Source organism: Dryas octopetala, chromosome 5, assembly GCF_963921425.1.
Source record: "Dryas octopetala chromosome 5, drDryOcto1.1, whole genome shotgun sequence".
NCBI classification, from domain to species: domain Eukaryota; kingdom Viridiplantae; phylum Streptophyta; class Magnoliopsida; order Rosales; family Rosaceae; genus Dryas; species Dryas octopetala.
The window spans coordinates 17310208-17332288 of record NC_141370.1 but is presented as its reverse complement, the minus strand read 5'-3'; the positions used below and the strand labels follow the sequence as shown (position 1 = coordinate 17332288).

The window sequence follows — 22081 nt, the reverse complement described above, 5'->3', positions numbered from 1 at the left end:
ACAAACCATACACAAAACCACTTGGATACCATTTCCAAAACCAAACCCACAAACTGATCACAAAAACTATTAAAGCAGGAATTTTTCACAATGCTATTATGATTAGAGAGATCATCCATCACACAAATATGTCACAAACTGATTGTTATGTTTATGACCTGGGATTTTCAGTCCAACATAGAGAGCCAAAAAAGTTTAACATAACAAGAAAACATAACGAGAAAGAGCATTCTTCGGATAATTCAACAAAAAAGTTTTACATAACTATAAGCTCATTCTTGCCCCTGGCAGCTAAGTTCATCTTCTTCGGAATATGGTTTGCCAAAGCGCCATTACATAACCAAAACAGAAGCCAACTGAAGCAGGAAAGAAGCCCATTTTTCTTTGTCCAGGCCTGCTAAGTATATAGTCGGATGCAGGTTCACCAAAAGTATCATAGATCATTTTGTAGGCCCTAATTTCAATACTTCGGAAACCAGAGGAACTTTGAAAAAGCCAGTAATGACATGTGGCAAGGAAGAAAGTTCCGGTGAGCAGAAGAACCAGTGTGGACAATCTTGAAGAACTGCCACCGAATACTACACATGTGCCGCAAAGGAAAGAAGCCACCATGAAAAACAAGGAAATCATGGTCATTCCTACGAGCTTCTCAAGCGTTTTGCTCATCACTTCCCTCTTGGAGTTCAAAATGTACAGGTGCATAAAGACGGAGCAAGACGATATAAGAAATGCCAAAGTGTCAAATACAAAAAATCCTCTGAAAAATATATCATCAGCTAGAACTGCAAAACCTTTTTCATAACCACCAGGCATGGTGATTCCTGCTGCAAAGGTTACCGTTGCTATAAGTGCAGCAACTACCAAATGGGCCTCTAGGACTTCCTTTTTTACTTCAGATCCTTGGGCTCTTTTGTTTACCTCAAAGCTTCTATGATAATCTTCATTATTTTCCTGGACTTCTTCCTCAATTTCGGTGTATGGTCTGAGATATGGAAGTCCATGACAGCTTGGTGTGGCACCCTTTGCTTCCAAAAAACATTTAATGTCACTCTGCAAACACGTACAAAGACTATTAGTATTACTTTTATGCTTAACGTAGACAATAATCATTTTTTTTGGCAGGAACGTAGACAAGAATCATAGTTATACAAGGATTGTCATATCTCTAAATACAGCTAGATGGCCAATCATATACAAGTAATTATCCTATGTGATCAGCTTAGCTTGGAGGTTAGGATCACAATCACAACACTGATCCTTTTATCTCTATGTGAAATCCAAAACTAAACATAGATTATGATTATGAACAGATAAATTGGAAAATAACAAGCCATATATATATATATAGCTATACAAGGATTGTCATATCTCTAAATACAGCTAGATGGCCAATCCTATACAAGTAATTATCTATGTGATCAGCTGAGCTTGGAGATTAGGATCACAATCACAACACTGATCCTTATCTCTATGTGAAATCCAAACCTAAGCATAGATTATGATTATGAACAGATAAATTGGAAATAACAAGCCATATCTATATATACATATACCTTGAATGTTGAGGAAGTCTTAATGGCAAGAATCATGTCTAAAGCATTTAAGCCTCCATTATTCACTGCCATCCTATCAACCCTCGGATCAGATATGAAATCACAGTCAGATCTCCATAGTGACATGTCTTGACTGAATGAATATCCTTGGTTTCCATATAGAGATTTGGCAATCATATGTAGGGGTGTGTTTCCTTCAACATCCCTGCCATCTAAGAGGACACTACTATACCACGGATCTTGTAAAACCAGATCTTGTATACGATATTGGTAATTCTCAATGGCATGGTGCAGAAAGTTTCGTTGTTTGTGATCAACCAATTCGCAACAGTTAGGGCAGCGGGAAAGAAGGTTATTAACTGCTTTTATATGGCCTTTGGAGGCTGCTAGATGAAGAGGTGTCATTCCATTTATATTTTCATGCCTCAAAGCAACCTCTTCATTGGAGTCCAGTAGCAGTTGCACAATTGAAGAATGACCCAAGAATGCAGCCATGTGAAGCGGAGTCCATCCGTTTTCATCTTCTGCAGTCGTGGCCAATGGACTGTGTTCTAGTATTTTTATTGTGATTTCTGCGGCAGAAAAAATGCAAATGCTTCATATATAATAAAGGCATTGGATAGGTATATATATGTTAACTCATCCTATTTCCAAAATCATAATTACATGCACTGATCGAAAACGTAAAGGCTGCATTCTGCTAACATTTTCTGTTTGCCTATTTCAATAAGCAAGCATATTTGAACCAATCAGTGAACATTTGGTAATAAAATGAAAAAGAAACAAAGCTGAATATATGGAGACTTCTACACTCTCAATGCAATGTTATAATAGTGGACTTAAATCATCTAAGAAAACCTGCAAACAATGACTTAAACTCACAGGACTAGATGTTTAGTATGATCCTGATGTCCGGATTATAGGAAATGTGTATATATATGTGGATATATAGTTATGTGAAAATGGATGTATACATACGTGCATTATTGTTGATCACTGCAGCGTGCAATGCAATTCTTCTATTGGGGCCTGGTCCATGTTGAAACAATGGATGAAGAGGTCCAGTTGTAGTTAGCATCTGAATAACCAATCCAGAAAAACCCCTCTCAGCAGCGAGATAAAGTGGTGTAACGCCAGCATCATTAGCAAAGGTTGAAAGATTGTCATCTTCTGTGGTCAATATCTGCACCACTCTAAGATGATTAAAACGAACTGCCTCGTGCAAGGCTGTGTCTCCGTTGCTGTTTTTGGATTGGATAAACTTCTGCCAAGCTCGTTGGACCTGATACTCATGGTGACGAAGATGTTTTGCAGCTTCTATAAGAGCCTCCACTATGGCAACACGCCCGTGTTTTGCTGCGAAATGCAATGCAGTATCCCCCCTCACATTGGTCTTCAACAGTAACTCTGGACACATCGCAAGGATATCTACAACTGATTTTGTCCTTTTTGTGCAAGCGATACTGATGTGCAGCACTGTGTTCATGCATGGAGTAACAATTTGGTGAAGATTCTCTCTGTACTCCCAAAGGACATCAGTTTTGCCTTGTTTTGCGGCATTGAGTACATCAGGTTTCATAAGCTCCATGCTGCTTAAACCTGCTAGTACAAAAATATCTCATGTCATCAATTTGTTGACCCTAGAAAAGAAAAAAGAAAAAGAGCATCAAGATTAATTGCATCAATCTAATGTCAAAGGATTGAGTTCAATTTAAATTTAGAGTTCATAACTCCATCAATTCAGCTTCTATTAATAAATAGAAGTAAAGAGCAAGCCTTCTGCTAGTCATCACACCTACATTATCATTTCACATAAGTTCTTTATGTTTAAAATTGGAGCTGCTCTTGGGTTTCCACAAGCCCTGGATGAATTTTCATGGTTGTTATTATTTACTTTCATTTAAATAAAAGATTGAGAAAGGAGAAGAGAGTTGTTCCTTCATGAGAGCAGGGGATGGGGGAGAGAAGGCAGAGGAATTATACTTTGTTGGTTTTGGTTTAAAAGTTTATGCTGATGTGAAGCTACAAGACCCCTTTATTTAATTGAAGGGTGAGCATCTCTCTAAATGCAAGAAAATTGAAAATCAGAACAATCAAAACAACTCTAGAAGAAAGCCACAGGCTTGTATGCACCAATGAATCATTATCATTATCAAAACAACAAGCTATCATTTGCTGGCATGGCCGGTCACCCATCCCCATTCCCGCTCTCTATTCCTCCTATTTCTCCCTCTCTCTTCCCCAGCAAGAGAAACAAATATTTTGTTGAAAGATATTTTCTAGTTTTATTTGAAAGTAAAGTGGGAATATTTTCAAAACAGAATTTTATAGGGATTAGTAGCTCTATTATCCTTTCCATGTACTGTACCTATTGGTATCTGGTTAAGTAAGATTTTTTTTTTGGTTCTATTACTTGTCTCTTAGATTAATGTGAAAAGCAACTAAGAAGCAAACAGGTCCTAATTCTTATCTTTTAGATTAGGGGAATTCTCATCTTTATTAATAATCAAACAAGTCTTAACTCTTAAGTGAGGTTGAAATATGAATGTTGGATTGCCTGCTGTGCTGGGATCCTATTAGACCACCAAAATTTTACATGTTTATTGTTCTTGATTATGCGTGCCATCTAATTAATTCTTGAAGAGAGTTGATCATTGATAAATGTATGAACTAGAGGAGGAGTTCCCTGGCAAAAAAGAGAGGAGGAGTTCAAAGCATACAACCATTTATTCTATCCAATCCAATTCTATGCATCAAACAAGGCCAATAAAATTTCAAGATGCAAATAAAAGCTTTGAACAAGATAAATTTTGGTGAGCGAGACTGATTTGGAGATATTGACCAAGAAAATGAAGCATATCAATGGGATGGCACAAATCAAGCAAGCTAAATTTGTATCTGTGGATATGGACTTTGTTTGGGGTGATATGATCTAGAAAGGATTGATAATAAAGTTCAAGTAGATAGTTCCTGTGCTGCATCCCATCACCATGAAGCTGGACACGTACGAGTTTCCATTAAGAATAAGTAAATTATAATTTTACCTATATATCTTTACTTTCAGATCGATTGTCCTACTATATTTTTTTTTATCTTGGTCTGAATAATATGTATTATAGGCCACCAACGAAGCCTCAAAACAGAGATGGGAACAGAGAAAAAGAGAAGACTGATAAAGAAAGCCAAACTAAAAAGTCAAAACAAAGAGGGAGGCAAAGCAAACATGCATAACTTAAGACAACAATCTAGTAGAAAAAAAGACAAACATAACTAGAAATTAAATCCCAACACTATTCAATGCATTTTTCTCCCCCCATTACTTTCTCAATAAACAAACATATGCTAAATCTAGAAAACAGAAGGGCATAAAAAGGACCAAGCTTTCTTTCTATAAGAGCACAATGGCAAGGTGAGGAAGGCCAAGCCACCCACAACTGGTCTATGAAAAAGAATGAAAAAGCAAAGCTTTTTCGGAATAAAAAAAAAAAAAAAAAAAAAAAAACCAAGAAAAACCTTTCCATTAAACCCAAACCTTATAGTACTGAGTCCACTGACCAGTGAAAAACATAGCATTTAGCACTAGAGACCCGAAAGCAGAAATGGGTTTTGCACAAAACGAAAAACCCACTTGGGAGAGGAGTAGTTGTTTAACTGGTCTATGAAGAAGAATGAAAAAGCTTTGCTTTTTCAGAAAAACCAAGAAAAACCTTTCCTTTAAACCCAAACCTTGTAGTACTGAGTCCACTGACCAGTGAAAAACAGAGCATGTAGCACTAGAGACCCAAAAGCAGAAATGGGTTTTGCACAAAACGAAAAACCCACTTGGGGGGAAAGCTTGGTTTCAAGGATGTAGACATACCTGGATAACAATGGGGTTCACCCTAGTCTAGACTCTAGACAAAGAGCTCAATGCTAAAAACAGAGAGGAGGAGTTGTTTTCATGGAAGCAACTTTACCTTTTCTCTACCACACCAAAGCTTACTACAACACAATGACAAGATGCCAAATCCCACAGAAGCAAAAACCAGGCCACCTACCTTCTTTCTACAGCAACAGCCAGAGGTGTAAAATTCAAAAACCTATGAGAAATCTTGTTTCTAACCCTTTTATATTTCTGTTTTTCTTTTGGTGTTGATACTAATATTATATTATATGTTTGTTATTGTTGCAATAATCCCAAGTTATTGGGAAAGTGAGAATATCTTTTTAGTTTGTGTTCTTTGTTTCTTAGCTTGTTGTGAAAAGCAACTAAGAAAATAATAATATTTTAATCCCATATTCATTAGAAATCAAATGCATATATGCAAAGCATTGCTCAAGATGACATGGTCTTGGATAATATGAATGTTGGACTGCCTGCATATTATTGTTATTATTAATTCCTGAAGAGATGGAGTCGATCATTTTGATAAATGTATGAACTAAAGGAGGAGGAGTTCAAAGCATATCCGTAGATCAAGGCCAAGTCTTTACCCCAAGAACAAAGAATCCCCTCTACCATTAATTCTTATTATATATATATATATATATATATATACATACATATCCAGTTACATCAATCTATTATACGTGTAAACAAATTTCAACAAATGTATCTAATATATCCACATGCATTTTTCTAATGTTCAAGTTTAAAACGCTCGTGCAATATTGTAATTGAGCTAGAATTGCCATTTCCACGGCTTTGTGTAAGTACTCATGATTAATGAATATCATAGAGTTCCCTAGTCAGGTAAATCCACATAACAAGGTCGGCCATGTTAATATTTGTACATTTGAATTTCTAATTGCAAATAGACGTGCAATTGTTGGGATAACTCAATTGGAAGAGACATAGTATTGTCCTTCTTCACTTAAGTTAGAACCCCTGACCCACCCTGTCGATGGTCAAAATCTTGGAATGTCGATCATTTCTATGTGTGTAAACAAAGAAATTCCACAAGTGTTTCAAATTTAGTGATCTTTTTCTAATGTTCCGAGTAGAAAATAAACACACTCAGATATAGAATATTGTAATAAACCGTTGCAATGAATTGCTTTGCTTAAGGACGTCCTACTGATCATCAATAAATGAATATCAGTTTCCTAAATTAAATCCACTTCATATATAAAGGGTTATCACTTGCATGCATGCATATTTGGCTGTTTGCACGCACTTCCAATTTTGTGTCGGCAGCTAATTAATCAATTTAGTGTTCACATAATAACACCCACTTATGAAATTTAAAACAAAAAGGGGCAAGAATGATATATATATATATACTTATTTATTTATTTTAGTCACTTTTTGAGAAAATAATAACATATATTGCATTAAAACAGCTAAAAAGACATAGAAAATACAAAGTTAATTATGACAAGAAGCCCTACAACAATAGAGCTAATGAGTTAAACACTTACAATGAAATAAGAGCCCACACACATAACCGTGGGAGAAAGCGGGGCAAAGAAGCCCACAAAAACTCCAAGATCTAGTAACGTCGGCATCGAGCATACAGTACAGCAGTTAAACGAGGCCCGCAAGGCACCGTAGAAATTGGCAAACTAGTTGCGTTTGGGTCTACGATCCAACCAACATCTCTAAGTCGAGTCGGATAGTAGAACAAGATGGCGGATCGGGCAGTAGTAACCGACATGACTGGTATCGGCGAGCATGGTGACATCTCTACACTTTGTGGCGAGAAACAGAGACAAACTGGAAGAGAGATCTCTAGAGAGCAACTAAGCGTCGCTAAAACAGGATTCGACGCTGCACAACGCGTAGATCGCGCCCAACGCCATAGATAGACCAAGTCAAAGCGATCAGAAAAGCTCTCCTTTATTCAGATGAAAAAACTCTCACATGGAGAGATGAAAAATCTCTCACAAAGAGGGAGGAGAGTATCCCTTAGTACAAACCAAAACATCAAAAGAAGAAGAAAAAGATAATGGAGAGGCGGTGATAGGAGCAGCGGGTCTGTAAGGAACACAAGAGCCACCGCCCTCGCCTCCGACCCTGAAAAAACTTGGTTTAGAGGAAGAAGGTTGAGGAGAGAGAAGAGAGCGTTTAAGGAGCTGCAGTTAGGTCATTGAAAGATTTTATTGTAGTCACTGATATGATATATTTCCTTTTGTCATATAAGGAAGTTGCAAAGTGACCACGTACCAAACCTCGTTAGGAAGGTGGAGAGATACTTCTAAACTAACCTTAAAACCCCCCACTTAATTAATTTTAATTCCCATCGTTATTAATTATTAGAAATGAAATGCATGTAAAGCATGAATTAATTGCGTGCCTACATGATATTGCAACATTTTGGTTCTACCATATACTTGAAACGGTGCGCATGAGACTAGTACTACAAAAGTCTTAACAAAGCGTGGGGTTCAAAGTTGACCAAAAAAAAGAGTGGGGTTAAAATGGGACAGGTGGGCCAGTGATAAGACATTTCATGGGATTGGATAATATTAACGTTGGACTGCCTGTTATGCTGCGCCGTCAACCTCCTCCTTAGGACGCTGCAAGTCAACCTTGTATTTGACCAAAGTGCATGCGTGGCCTGCACTTTCCGTCTGGGTTGCTGAGCTGGTGCATAAATATATGTATGTGGGATGAAACGGTGTTAAAGCTACGTACTACACGGATTGCCTTGTCAGATTCGAAAAATGGTGCAGCATTAAATTACTCTATCATTTCCAGCCACAAAGCTTTTTTTTTGTTTTGGGCCTTTTGGCCACTAGCCACAAAGCTTAATTAAGGAACAAGCAAACAACCATCTATCTATGCATCTGTAAATTCAGCATGCAGCCGCTTTGCAGTCAATTTATTCCATCTGAAATTAATTCTCTAGTTAATTAGTGAAATTAATTTGTTTTTTTTTTGTTTTCAGTAATATGTAGCTCGTGTGAATCCAAAGTGATCCTAGCTTGATATTATTATTACGTATAGTGACAACAACATCATAAGCTTGCTTAATTAAGCTTCCTCTGGGGTTACTAAGAAAATTTTGAGGAAGAACATGTTTAATACCAAGTGGTACGTGTACTTCATACCAAAAATATAAACACCAAAATTGTTACATATCAAGACTATTTTCAATTTTCAATTTCCTTATAGTTAATAGCTTTTCAACGGCATTTTAAATTCATTTAAACATAACAAATTATGTTGAGCACAACAGAGAATTGATGTAATACGACACAACATTAATTATACATGACGACGTAGAACTTGTCCACCATCACCCCCAATAAACCTTCGCTTCAAATACAACAATTTGATTGAGCCCAACCCAACCTGCATGTTGATTATTTGCTAGCTTGGAGGAGTTTGAGGAAGAAGATCGACAATGTACGATACATATTTAGATCACCATATATGCCTTGATAAGTGTCTAGTTAAGTTCACTCATTATCTATTATGTCATTAAAGATGTACACCGGCCATATAACATATGTGATTGTATATTTTGATATATATTTCAATTAATGTATCATTTATGCTCGATCTTGTGCGTCTTTTTAATTAAATTAACATAAGAGCGTCATATTGTAAGCACTAACGTCATCATTAAAGAATGACCTTATTTCAATACTTTTTTTAAGAAAGATTTTATTTCAATACCTTAAGCAAATATTATAATATTGTGGAAGCTATAAACTCATTAATTGTGATATTGCCTGAAGAAGTAATTTACTATTTCCATCCTCAATCACAAACCATAATTGCTAATTAATATAGTATATACTTTTGCTAATTGCTAAACTGAGTTACTTACTATATATATGTATGTGTAACTGTGTATTAATTGTTCCTCAGGGAAGGACAAAGAAGAAGCAATGACTGAATACATTGCAAAAGTGAAGCAATTGCAAGAAGTAGCTACCACTTAGATTATTATACATGTGTAAACAAATTTCCCCAAGTGTTTCAAATTCATCCGTCTTTCTTCTAATTAATGTTCATGTAGAAAAAGCTCAAACAATGTAATAAAACATTGAAATTTCCAGCGTTTTGGTTAAGTAGTGATGATTAATGAATATCAGACTTTCCTAAGTCCACATTGTATATATGGGTGAATTGGTGAACTCATTTGGAGATCTGGTTTTCGTTGATTAATTGTTATATAAATATCTAGTAGAAATTGTGTTTTACCAATATATGGATCCATCAATTCACTCCTGATCAGAATAGGAGAGAAGCCCTGTCCGATTAAGTTCTCAGTAATTTCTTCGATCTTCTTCACAACCGCGTTGCTTGCTGCTCAAGACTTGCCAATTCTGATACATGTTAATTTGTTTGTTTATTTTTTACTTGGGTCTCAATTAATGTACATAATCAATCTGCTATATATATATATATATGAGTCCTGATGATCGATTCCATTAACTGTTGTTGAAGATATATATATGGAAGCTAGATAAGATGACGGGCATGAGCGATCTTCCACATGAATTATTAGGGAACATAGGGAAGTGCCTCAACACTAAAATCGATGTTTCCCGATTCCGTGCAGTCTGTCGCTCATGGCGCTCATCTATTCCGCCCTTTGAGAAACAAAAACTTGACCCTATGAGAATTCACATCGACCCACCTTATGACTGCTTCAGTGACGATGATATCACCCTCTCCGAAATCGTAGTTTATCATGTGGAACCTCCACCTCCTCCTGCCATTGCTAATGTCAGTTGGGGGGGTTGGGTGGTTAGAGTCAAAGAATCCGGAGAATTGTGTAAAGTTAAAACTCCGTTGCTACATCCTCTCTCCCCCTCACACCCCTTAAAGAGGCTACCACCCATGCCACGCCCAATGTTTTTAAACTTATTGAATTTTCGCGTCTTTGAATTGGCAAAATTTTTACGTCTCATCTCCCTAAAAAATAAAGGCCATGTTTCTAGTTATAGAGTGGCCATGTCCTCGAATTCCGATTGCCCTGCTCTCATGTTTGTTGCTTATGATGGAGCATTATACCACAAGAAATTAGGTGTTGACGATGAAAAATGCAGCCTGGTATATGATACAATCTCTTATTGCAGTTATAGAGATGTTAAATTTTACCAAGGAAAGTTCGTTGCTGTTGCAAAGGATGGGAGGGCTGTGGTGGTTGATTCTTCCTTAAAGCTGACAACAATTGCGTCTCCAGTAGATGATGGCTATGGTCACCACAAGGCATTGATAGAATCACCCGGAGAGCTGCTTTTAGTAGATAGATATATAGCTCCTTATGAAGTCGACAAAGATGACACTACTACGCGTCAATTCAGGGTTTATAAATTGAATGCAGTAGAGAAGCAATGGGTTGAGGTGGAGTCTCTCGGTGATCGAATATTGTTTGTAGGTGCAGATTGCAACTTCTCTGCTTCTGCTCAAGATTTACCTGGATTCCAGGGGAATTGCCTGCTTATAGATACTTCGTTAATACAGAGTGTCCTCTCCAAGAGGCATCGTGGTCCATTGGAGAAACTCCTTGATGCAAAAAACCAACTGTGCTCCAAATTCAAACGCCGTAATCGGATCAACAAATGCCCAATAATCCAATCCAAGATGCCTGTAATGAGACCCCACTCATTCATAAGTTTAAGTTACCCTTCTCAACTTTACACTTCACAATTACAGAAGATAAAACTTGACTATGTCCTATGATTTTATATACATTATGCTTCTTTATTTTAATTTCATTGTTATGTACGTTTTCTTTCACATCAAAAGCTAGTGTGTATTCTAGTGCTTGGCTTCTATTATCATGGAGTAATGTTACAAAGTTATTACTATATATGTATATGTTGATGATCGACCTATTTGTCCATGTTAGAATTAGAACAACCCATTTCAGCCCCCATGAGCTTTTTTTTTTGTTTTTGGTAAAATGGTAGGGCTAGGGCGTAAACAACAAAACAAAACGAACACGTCAAAAAACACTAGAAGTGCCCAACTTAAGGCATCAACTAAAACATGAACAACAAAATAGTGAATTATAGTATTGAAAATAGAAACTATCATCTAGTACGCATTTTGAGACTCCAAAGATTTCACTTTGGTCTCTCCAGCTGCTTCCAAGCTTGAATACAACATGCTTGCCTCTATTCTTTTGATAATTTGATATATATTGCGTCTTGTTTATGTTGTTCTCATCCTTCTATAGTTTAAGACTTTAAGTTCCCTATACATCTAACAACTTTTTTGCACCATCAATTTAGAAACATCTATCTTTTTTTCCTTGTATATGCGGAATGTTGTGTATTTGTACTTGTGTTTTGAGGACTTACAAAAATAAAAAAGAGACTTGTGTTACTCATACGGACAGATTGCATTTCTTGGTAACAATGATTGGCTCCTTCCTTTGAAGTAGCACCTCCTCCAATCTCATCTCACAAACACATGTCCTTTATGGTCTTTTCGTTCTAAATAAATGAAAAATTAATTCATACATGAAGAGGTGAGATGGGGTTGGAGGAGGTGCTCCTTCAAAGGAAGAGCCAAGTATTGTTCTTTCTTACCTGCATTCCCACAATCAAGAGCAGCAATAACATATCTTGATCGAGTACTTTTTTCGGATTATATACCCTTGCTTCTTCCAAGTTCCAAGTCTTTTTTCGACCAAAAAAAGTTTTCAAGTCTTTTGATCTGTGTAAGTTCATCCTTTTGCCTATGTTTGAATGGATTGAATGAATTGCGTGAGATTGTGTCCCCAATGTGGCTTGGCTTCCTTTACTTTCTCATTGACCTTACTGTCTAGTTTTTAAATGCACAGAGCAAATTGATCAGTACATCTAGTACTTCAATTTTGACCCTATAACTGATAAAATGTTTCAATAACTTGAAACTTAGAAATTAAAATATTTAAATAAATATTTAACAGTTCGAGATTGCATGCTGGTTTCCAGTTATGTTTTTGTCATAGTGGAAACGGGTCTTTGTGTTTTCATGTATGCCCTGCATCTGCATATCAGCTGGGAGTTCGAGGAAAGCTTGAGTGGGACTGTTATACCATGTCATAATGTTGATGTGGTGGGTCTAATCACTCAAGGGGAGTTTTATAACAAAATTTGATAATATTATACGATAAATGCATACAATTTGAAACTTTATTCTGCAGTAACAATACATGGCAAAGGAGAGGTCCGGACCTCAAGCCTAAATTTTAAAACCCAGAATTTGAGAAGGTTTCTAATGCAATTCACAAGGGATCATAGAAATCATGATAAGTATTTTTAACATACATGCAAGTAAATCTAACCCCCTAGAATGCATGAGGTCTTCTAGGTCAACTTACCTTTTACTTTATATTGATTGGAGCTTGAGACTTAGAAGATTTGAGGCTTGAGGCATATCTTGCAAATATCTTGAATTTGAGTCTTCGATTCACATGCTTCACTTGATTTGGCTTCGACAATTTCTCCTTCTTAATGAGCACTTATTTAGACACAACTATCTAGTTACAACCAAGAGTGTTTTGTCTTAGGAAATTGCCAATTACAAATGATTTTGCAATTTCAGAGAGCTAGGCAAGCCAATTTCAGAGTTCATGAATTAGTACCTTTATGTATGGGGCTTCTCTTTTTCTTGACTTGATCAATTGCTACTCTGTCATGGCCTGCTTTACCCCCAAAATAAAAAAGAAAATCCAAAATATTGTAAGTTATAATGCAGACCTAATGAAGCACAAATTCACAGATATACAGATTTACTGGAAACAAGGGGGGATTTGCAGGTTCTGTGGTACTTTTCATTTCTGATTCAAGATGTGGAACCCCATTTGGTAAGTTGATGTTGCTCTCAGTATTCCTAGTTGAACTAGTTCTCCTTTTCTTTTGAGGCAAGGGACATGGCAATGTAGATTTCTCCCTTCGTTTTGGCAATGCTGAGGTTTCAACAGAAGCATCATCTAATAGAGTTGTCTCTCTTGCCTTTTGGGATGTTGTAAAGTCCTCTGAGGTTTCAACAGAAGCATCATCTAATTTGTTATTGGGTTCCTCAGGATAATCTATCTCCAAATGTTTTGGTCCATTCAAGAAACATGATATCACTCTAGCTTTCTTTTTGGTCATGTCTTCATCCTTAAACTCGTTGTCTATCACCCAGCTTTCCGATACATGCTCCATGAAATACATTACCGCCACACCACATTAATCCACCCTATTAATGAACTCATACTCATAATTAAGCAATGATGATCAATATTACACCATCTAAAACCGACAAACCATACACAAAACCACTTGGATACCATTTCCAAAACCAAACCCACAAACTGATCACAAAAACTATTAAAGCAGGAATTTTTCACAATGCTATTATGATTAGAGAGATCATCCATCACACAAATATGTCACAAACTGATTGTTATGTTTATGACCTGGGATTTTCAGTCCAACATAGAGAGCCAAAAAAGTTTAACATAACAAGAAAACATAACGAGAAAGAGCATTCTTCGGATAATTCAACAAAAAAGTTTTACATAACTATAAGCTCATTCTTGCCCCTGGCAGCTAAGTTCATCTTCTTCGGAATATGGTTTGCCAAAGCGCCATTACATAACCAAAACAGAAGCCAACTGAAGCAGGAAAGAAGCCCATTTTTCTTTGTCCAGGCCTGCTAAGTATATAGTCGGATGCAGGTTCACCAAAAGTATCATAGATCATTTTGTAGGCCCTAATTTCAATACTTCGGAAACCAGAGGAACTTTGAAAAAGCCAGTAATGACATGTGGCAAGGAAGAAAGTTCCGGTGAGCAGAAGAACCAGTGTGGACAATCTTGAAGAACTGCCACCGAATACTACACATGTGCCGCAAAGGAAAGAAGCCACCATGAAAAACAAGGAAATCATGGTCATTCCTACGAGCTTCTCAAGCGTTTTGCTCATCACTTCCCTCTTGGAGTTCAAAATGTACAGGTGCATAAAGACGGAGCAAGACGATATAAGAAATGCCAAAGTGTCAAATACAAAAAATCCTCTGAAAAATATATCATCAGCTAGAACTGCAAAACCTTTTTCATAACCACCAGGCATGGTGATTCCTGCTGCAAAGGTTACCGTTGCTATAAGTGCAGCAACTACCAAATGGGCCTCTAGGACTTCCTTTTTTACTTCAGATCCTTGGGCTCTTTTGTTTACCTCAAAGCTTCTATGATAATCTTCATTATTTTCCTGGACTTCTTCCTCAATTTCGGTGTATGGTCTGAGATATGGAAGTCCATGACAGCTTGGTGTGGCACCCTTTGCTTCCAAAAAACATTTAATGTCACTCTGCAAACACGTACAAAGACTATTAGTATTACTTTTATGCTTAACGTAGACAATAATCATTTTTTTTGGCAGGAACGTAGACAAGAATCATAGTTATACAAGGATTGTCATATCTCTAAATACAGCTAGATGGCCAATCATATACAAGTAATTATCCTATGTGATCAGCTTAGCTTGGAGGTTAGGATCACAATCACAACACTGATCCTTTTATCTCTATGTGAAATCCAAAACTAAACATAGATTATGATTATGAACAGATAAATTGGAAAATAACAAGCCATATATATATATATAGCTATACAAGGATTGTCATATCTCTAAATACAGCTAGATGGCCAATCCTATACAAGTAATTATCTATGTGATCAGCTGAGCTTGGAGATTAGGATCACAATCACAACACTGATCCTTATCTCTATGTGAAATCCAAACCTAAGCATAGATTATGATTATGAACAGATAAATTGGAAATAACAAGCCATATCTATATATACATATACCTTGAATGTTGAGGAAGTCTTAATGGCAAGAATCATGTCTAAAGCATTTAAGCCTCCATTATTCACTGCCATCCTATCAACCCTCGGATCAGATATGAAATCACAGTCAGATCTCCATAGTGACATGTCTTGACTGAATGAATATCCTTGGTTTCCATATAGAGATTTGGCAATCATATGTAGGGGTGTGTTTCCTTCAACATCCCTGCCATCTAAGAGGACACTACTATACCACGGATCTTGTAAAACCAGATCTTGTATACGATATTGGTAATTCTCAATGGCATGGTGCAGAAAGTTTCGTTGTTTGTGATCAACCAATTCGCAACAGTTAGGGCAGCGGGAAAGAAGGTTATTAACTGCTTTTATATGGCCTTTGGAGGCTGCTAGATGAAGAGGTGTCATTCCATTTATATTTTCATGCCTCAAAGCAACCTCTTCATTGGAGTCCAGTAGCAGTTGCACAATTGAAGAATGACCCAAGAATGCAGCCATGTGAAGCGGAGTCCATCCGTTTTCATCTTCTGCAGTCGTGGCCAATGGACTGTGTTCTAGTATTTTTATTGTGATTTCTGCGGCAGAAAAAATGCAAATGCTTCATATATAATAAAGGCATTGGATAGGTATATATATGTTAACTCATCCTATTTCCAAAATCATAATTACATGCACTGATCGAAAACGTAAAGGCTGCATTCTGCTAACATTTTCTGTTTGCCTATTTCAATAAGCAAGCATATTTGAACCAATCAGTGAACATTTGGTAATAAAATGAAAAAGAAACAAAGCTGAATATATGGAGACTTCTACACTCTCAATGCAATGTTATAATAGTGGACTTAAATCATCTAAGAAAACCTGCAAACAATGACTTAAACTCACAGGACTAGATGTTTAGTATGATCCTGATGTCCGGATTATAGGAAATGTGTATATATATGTGGATATATAGTTATGTGAAAATGGATGTATACATACGTGCATTATTGTTGATCACTGCAGCGTGCAATGCAATTCTTCTATTGGGGCCTGGTCCATGTTGAAACAATGGATGAAGAGGTCCAGTTGTAGTTAGCATCTGAATAACCAATCCAGAAAAACCCCTCTCAGCAGCGAGATAAAGTGGTGTAACGCCAGCATCATTAGCAAAGGTTGAAAGATTGTCATCTTCTGTGGTCAATATCTGCACCACTCTAAGATGATTAAAACGAACTGCCTCGTGCAAGGCTGTGTCTCCGTTGCTGTTTTTGGATTGGATAAACTTCTGCCAAGCTCGTTGGACCTGATACTCATGGTGACGAAGATGTTTTGCAGCTTCTATAAGAGCCTCCACTATGGCAACACGCCCGTGTTTTGCTGCGAAATGCAATGCAGTATCCCCCCTCACATTGGTCTTCAACAGTAACTCTGGACACATCGCAAGGATATCTACAACTGATTTTGTCCTTTTTGTGCAAGCGATACTGATGTGCAGCACTGTGTTCATGCATGGAGTAACAATTTGGTGAAGATTCTCTCTGTACTCCCAAAGGACATCAGTTTTGCCTTGTTTTGCGGCATTGAGTACATCAGGTTTCATAAGCTCCATGCTGCTTAAACCTGCTAGTACAAAAATATCTCATGTCATCAATTTGTTGACCCAAGAAAAGAAAAAAGAAAAAGAGCATCAAGATTAATTGCATCAATCTAATGTCAAAGGATTGAGTTCAATTTAAATTTAGAGTTCATAACTCCATCAATTCAGCTTCTATTAATAAATAGAAGTAAAGAGCAAGCCTTCTGCTAGTCATCACACCTACATTATCATTTCACATAAGTTCTTTATGTTTAAAATTGGAGCTGCTCTTGGGTTTCCACAAGCCCTGGATGAATTTTCATGGTTGTTATTATTTACTTTCATTTAAATAAAAGATTGAGAAAGGAGAAGAGAGTTGTTCCTTCATGAGAGCAGGGGATGGGGGAGAGAAGGCAGAGGAATTATACTTTGTTGGTTTTGGTTTAAAAGTTTATGCTGATGTGAAGCTACAAGACCCCTTTATTTAATTGAAGGGTGAGCATCTCTCTAAATGCAAGAAAATTGAAAATCAGAACAATCAAAACAACTCTAGAAGAAAGCCACAGGCTTGTATGCACCAATGAATCATTATCATTATCAAAACAACAAGCTATCATTTGCTGGCATGGCCGGTCACCCATCCCCATTCCCGCTCTCTATTCCTCCTATTTCTCCCTCTCTCTTCCCCAGCAAGAGAAACAAATATTTTGTTGAAAGATATTTTCTAGTTTTATTTGAAAGTAAAGTGGGAATATTTTCAAAACAGAATTTTATAGGGATTAGTAGCTCTATTATCCTTTCCATGTACTGTACCTATTGGTATCTGGTTAAGTAAGATTTTTTTTTTGGTTCTATTACTTGTCTCTTAGATTAATGTGAAAAGCAACTAAGAAGCAAACAGGTCCTAATTCTTATCTTTTAGATTAGGGGAATTCTCATCTTTATTAATAATCAAACAAGTCTTAACTCTTAAGTGAGGTTGAAATATGAATGTTGGATTGCCTGCTGTGCTGGGATCCTATTAGACCACCAAAATTTTACATGTTTATTGTTCTTGATTATGCGTGCCATCTAATTAATTCTTGAAGAGAGTTGATCATTGATAAATGTATGAACTAGAGGAGGAGTTCCCTGGCAAAAAAGAGAGGAGGAGTTCAAAGCATACAACCATTTATTCTATCCAATCCAATTCTATGCATCAAACAAGGCCAATAAAATTTCAAGATGCAAATAAAAGCTTTGAACAAGATAAATTTTGGTGAGCGAGACTGATTTGGAGATATTGACCAAGAAAATGAAGCATATCAATGGGATGGCACAAATCAAGCAAGCTAAATTTGTATCTGTGGATATGGACTTTGTTTGGGGTGATATGATCTAGAAAGGATTGATAATAAAGTTCAAGTAGATAGTTCCTGTGCTGCATCCCATCACCATGAAGCTGGACACGTACGAGTTTCCATTAAGAATAAGTAAATTATAATTTTACCTATATATCTTTACTTTCAGATCGATTGTCCTACTATATTTTTTTTTATTTTGGTCTGAATAATATGTATTATAGGCCACCAACGAAGCCTCAAAACAGAGATGGGAACAGAGAAAAAGAGAAGACTGATAAAGAAAGCCAAACTAAAAAGTCAAAACAAAGAGGGAGGCAAAGCAAACATGCATAACTTAAGACAACAATCTAGTAGAAAAAAAGACAAACATAACTAGAAATTAAATCCCAACACTATTCAATGCATTTTTCTCCCCCCATTACTTTCTCAATAAACAAACATATGCTAAATCTAGAAAACAGAAGGGCATAAAAAGGACCAAGCTTTCTTTCTATAAGAGCACAATGGCAAGGTGAGGAAGGCCAAGCCACCCACAACTGGTCTATGAAAAAGAATGAAAAAGCAAAGCTTTTTCGGAATAAAAAAAAAAAAAAAAACCAAGAAAAACCTTTCCATTAAACCCAAACCTTATAGTACTGAGTCCACTGACCAGTGAAAAACATAGCATTTAGCACTAGAGACCCGAAAGCAGAAATGGGTTTTGCACAAAACGAAAAACCCACTTGGGAGAGGAGTAGTTGTTTAACTGGTCTATGAAGAAGAATGAAAAAGCTTTGCTTTTTCAGAAAAACCAAGAAAAACCTTTCCTTTAAACCCAAACCTTGTAGTACTGAGTCCACTGACCAGTGAAAAACAGAGCATGTAGCACTAGAGACCCAAAAGCAGAAATGGGTTTTGCACAAAACGAAAAACCCACTTGGGGGGAAAGCTTGGTTTCAAGGATGTAGACATACCTGGATAACAATGGGGTTCACCCTAGTCTAGACTCTAGACAAAGAGCTCAATGCTAAAAACAGAGAGGAGGAGTTGTTTTCATGGAAGCAACTTTACCTTTTCTCTACCACACCAAAGCTTACTACAACACAATGACAAGATGCCAAATCCCACAGAAGCAAAAACCAGGCCACCTACCTTCTTTCTACAGCAACAGCCAGAGGTGTAAAATTCAAAAACCTATGAGAAATCTTGTTTCTAACCCTTTTATATTTCTGTTTTTCTTTTGGTGTTGATACTAATATTATATTATATGTTTGTTATTGTTGCAATAATCCCAAGTTATTGGGAAAGTGAGAATATCTTTTTAGTTTGTGTTCTTTGTTTCTTAGCTTGTTGTGAAAAGCAACTAAGAAAATAATAATATTTTAATCCCATATTCATTAGAAATCAAATGCATATATGCAAAGCATTGCTCAAGATGACATGGTCTTGGATAATATGAATGTTGGACTGCCTGCATATTATTGTTATTATTAATTCCTGAAGAGATGGAGTCGATCATTTTGATAAATGTATGAACTAAAGGAGGAGGAGTTCAAAGCATATCCGTAGATCAAGGCCAAGTCTTTACCCCAAGAACAAAGAATCCCCTCTACCATTAATTCTTATTATATATATATATATATATATATATACATACATATCCAGTTACATCAATCTATTATACGTGTAAACAAATTTCAACAAATGTATCTAATATATCCACATGCATTTTTCTAATGTTCAAGTTTAAAACGCTCGTGCAATATTGTAATTGAGCTAGAATTGCCATTTCCACGGCTTTGTGTAAGTACTCATGATTAATGAATATCATAGAGTTCCCTAGTCAGGTAAATCCACATAACAAGGTCGGCCATGTTAATATTTGTACATTTGAATTTCTAATTGCAAATAGACGTGCAATTGTTGGGATAACTCAATTGGAAGAGACATAGTATTGTCCTTCTTCACTTAAGTTAGAACCCCTGACCCACCCTGTCGATGGTCAAAATCTTGGAATGTCGATCATTTCTATGTGTGTAAACAAAGAAATTCCACAAGTGTTTCAAATTTAGTGATCTTTTTCTAATGTTCCGAGTAGAAAATAAACACACTCAGATATAGAATATTGTAATAAACCGTTGCAATGAATTGCTTTGCTTAAGGACGTCCTACTGATCATCAATAAATGAATATCAGTTTCCTAAATTAAATCCACTTCATATATAAAGGGTTATCACTTGCATGCATGCATATTTGGCTGTTTGCACGCACTTCCAATTTTGTGTCGGCAGCTAATTAATCAATTTAGTGTTCACATAATAACACCCACTTATGAAATTTAAAACAAAAAGGGGCAAGAATGATATATATATATATATATATACTTATTTATTTATTTTAGTCACTTTTTGAGAAAATAATAACATATATTGCATTAAAACAGCTAAAAAGACATAGAAAATACAAAGTTAATTATGACAAGAAGCCCTACAACAATAGAGCTAATGAGTTAAACACTTACAATGAAATAAGAGCCCACACACATAACCGTGGGAGAAAGCGGGGCAAAGAAGCCCACAAAAACTCCAAGATCTAGTAACGTCGGCATCGAGCATACAGTACAGCAGTTAAACGAGGCCCGCAAGGCACCGTAGAAATTGGCAAACTAGTTGCGTTTGGGTCTACGATCCAACCAACATCTCTAAGTCGAGTCGGATAGTAGAACAAGATGGCGGATCGGGCAGTAGTAACCGACATGACTGGTATCGGCGAGCATGGTGACATCTCTACACTTTGTGGCGAGAAACAGAGACAAACTGGAAGAGAGATCTCTAGAGAGCAACTAAGCGTCGCTAAAACAGGATTCGACGCTGCACAACGCGTAGATCGCGCCCAACGCCATAGATAGACCAAGTCAAAGCGATCAGAAAAGCTCTCCTTTATTCAGATGAAAAAACTCTCACATGGAGAGATGAAAAATCTCTCACAAAGAGGGAGGAGAGTATCCCTTAGTACAAACCAAAACATCAAAAGAAGAAGAAAAAGATAATGGAGAGGCGGTGATAGGAGCAGCGGGTCTGTAAGGAACACAAGAGCCACCGCCCTCGCCTCCGACCCTGAAAAAACTTGGTTTAGAGGAAGAAGGTTGAGGAGAGAGAAGAGAGCGTTTAAGGAGCTGCAGTTAGGTCATTGAAAGATTTTATTGTAGTCACTGATATGATATATTTCCTTTTGTCATATAAGGAAGTTGCAAAGTGACCACGTACCAAACCTCGTTAGGAAGGTGGAGAGATACTTCTAAACTAACCTTAAAACCCCCACTTAATTAATTTTAATTCCCATCGTTATTAATTATTAGAAATGAAATGCATGTAAAGCATGAATTAATTGCGTGCCTACATGATATTGCAACATTTTGGTTCTACCATATACTTGAAACGGTGCGCATGAGACTAGTACTACAAAAGTCTTAACAAAGCGTGGGGTTCAAAGTTGACCAAAAAAAAGAGTGGGGTTAAAATGGGACAGGTGGGCCAGTGATAAGACATTTCATGGGATTGGATAATATTAACGTTGGACTGCCTGTTATGCTGCGCCGTCAACCTCCTCCTTAGGACGCTGCAAGTCAACCTTGTATTTGACCAAAGTGCATGCGTGGCCTGCACTTTCCGTCTGGGTTGCTGAGCTGGTGCATAAATATATGTATGTGGGATGAAACGGTGTTAAAGCTACGTACTACACGGATTGCCTTGTCAGATTCGAAAAATGGTGCAGCATTAAATTACTCTATCATTTCCAGCCACAAAGCTTTTTTTTTGTTTTGGGCCTTTTGGCCACTAGCCACAAAGCTTAATTAAGGAACAAGCAAACAACCATCTATCTATGCATCTGTAAATTCAGCATGCAGCCGCTTTGCAGTCA

General features: G+C 36.8%; 3 protein-coding genes across 3 annotated transcripts; 1 reads left to right on the top strand and 2 right to left on the bottom strand.

Annotated features, from left to right (window-relative positions):
- Positions 1 to 297: 297 nt before the first annotated feature.
- On the bottom strand, positions 298 to 3141 carry LOC147285099 (protein ACCELERATED CELL DEATH 6-like). Its single transcript, XM_086245771.1, has 3 exons — positions 2532 to 3141; positions 1554 to 2125; positions 298 to 1050 (listed from the first exon to the last, which is right to left on the bottom strand). The coding sequence occupies exons 1-3, from the start codon at positions 3139 to 3141 to the stop codon at positions 298 to 300; spliced, it is 1935 nt and encodes a 644-aa protein (XP_086101897.1).
- A 6816-nt stretch (positions 3142 to 9957) lies between these two features.
- LOC147285098 (F-box protein SKIP23-like) lies at positions 9958 to 11175 on the top strand. The gene has a single exon (XM_086245770.1). It carries the CDS (start codon positions 9958 to 9960, stop codon positions 11173 to 11175), a length of 1218 nt encoding a protein of 405 aa, XP_086101896.1.
- Positions 11176 to 14027: 2852 nt separating this feature from the next.
- On the bottom strand, positions 14028 to 16871 carry LOC147285097 (protein ACCELERATED CELL DEATH 6-like). Its single transcript, XM_086245769.1, has 3 exons — positions 16262 to 16871; positions 15284 to 15855; positions 14028 to 14780 (listed from the first exon to the last, which is right to left on the bottom strand). Exons 1-3 carry the CDS (start codon positions 16869 to 16871, stop codon positions 14028 to 14030), a joined length of 1935 nt encoding a protein of 644 aa, XP_086101895.1.
- Positions 16872 to 22081: the final 5210 nt, after the last annotated feature.

Excerpts from the sequence above, each read along its gene's own strand:
- LOC147285099 (XM_086245771.1), bottom strand. The coding sequence starts at position 3,141 with ATGGAGCTTATGAAACCTGATGTACTCAATGCCGCAAAACAAGGCAAA. Across the intron at positions 2,126-2,531 it reads AGTGATCAACAATAATGCAC|AAATCACAATAAAAATACTA; the intron begins GTATGTATACAT and ends TTTCTGCCGCAG. Across the intron at positions 1,051-1,553 it reads AGACTTCCTCAACATTCAAG|AGTGACATTAAATGTTTTTT; the intron begins GTATATGTATAT and ends ACGTGTTTGCAG.
- LOC147285098 (XM_086245770.1), top strand. The coding sequence starts at position 9,958 with ATGACGGGCATGAGCGATCTTCCACATGAATTATTAGGGAACATAGGG.
- LOC147285097 (XM_086245769.1), bottom strand. The coding sequence starts at position 16,871 with ATGGAGCTTATGAAACCTGATGTACTCAATGCCGCAAAACAAGGCAAA. Across the intron at positions 15,856-16,261 it reads AGTGATCAACAATAATGCAC|AAATCACAATAAAAATACTA; the intron begins GTATGTATACAT and ends TTTCTGCCGCAG. Across the intron at positions 14,781-15,283 it reads AGACTTCCTCAACATTCAAG|AGTGACATTAAATGTTTTTT; the intron begins GTATATGTATAT and ends ACGTGTTTGCAG.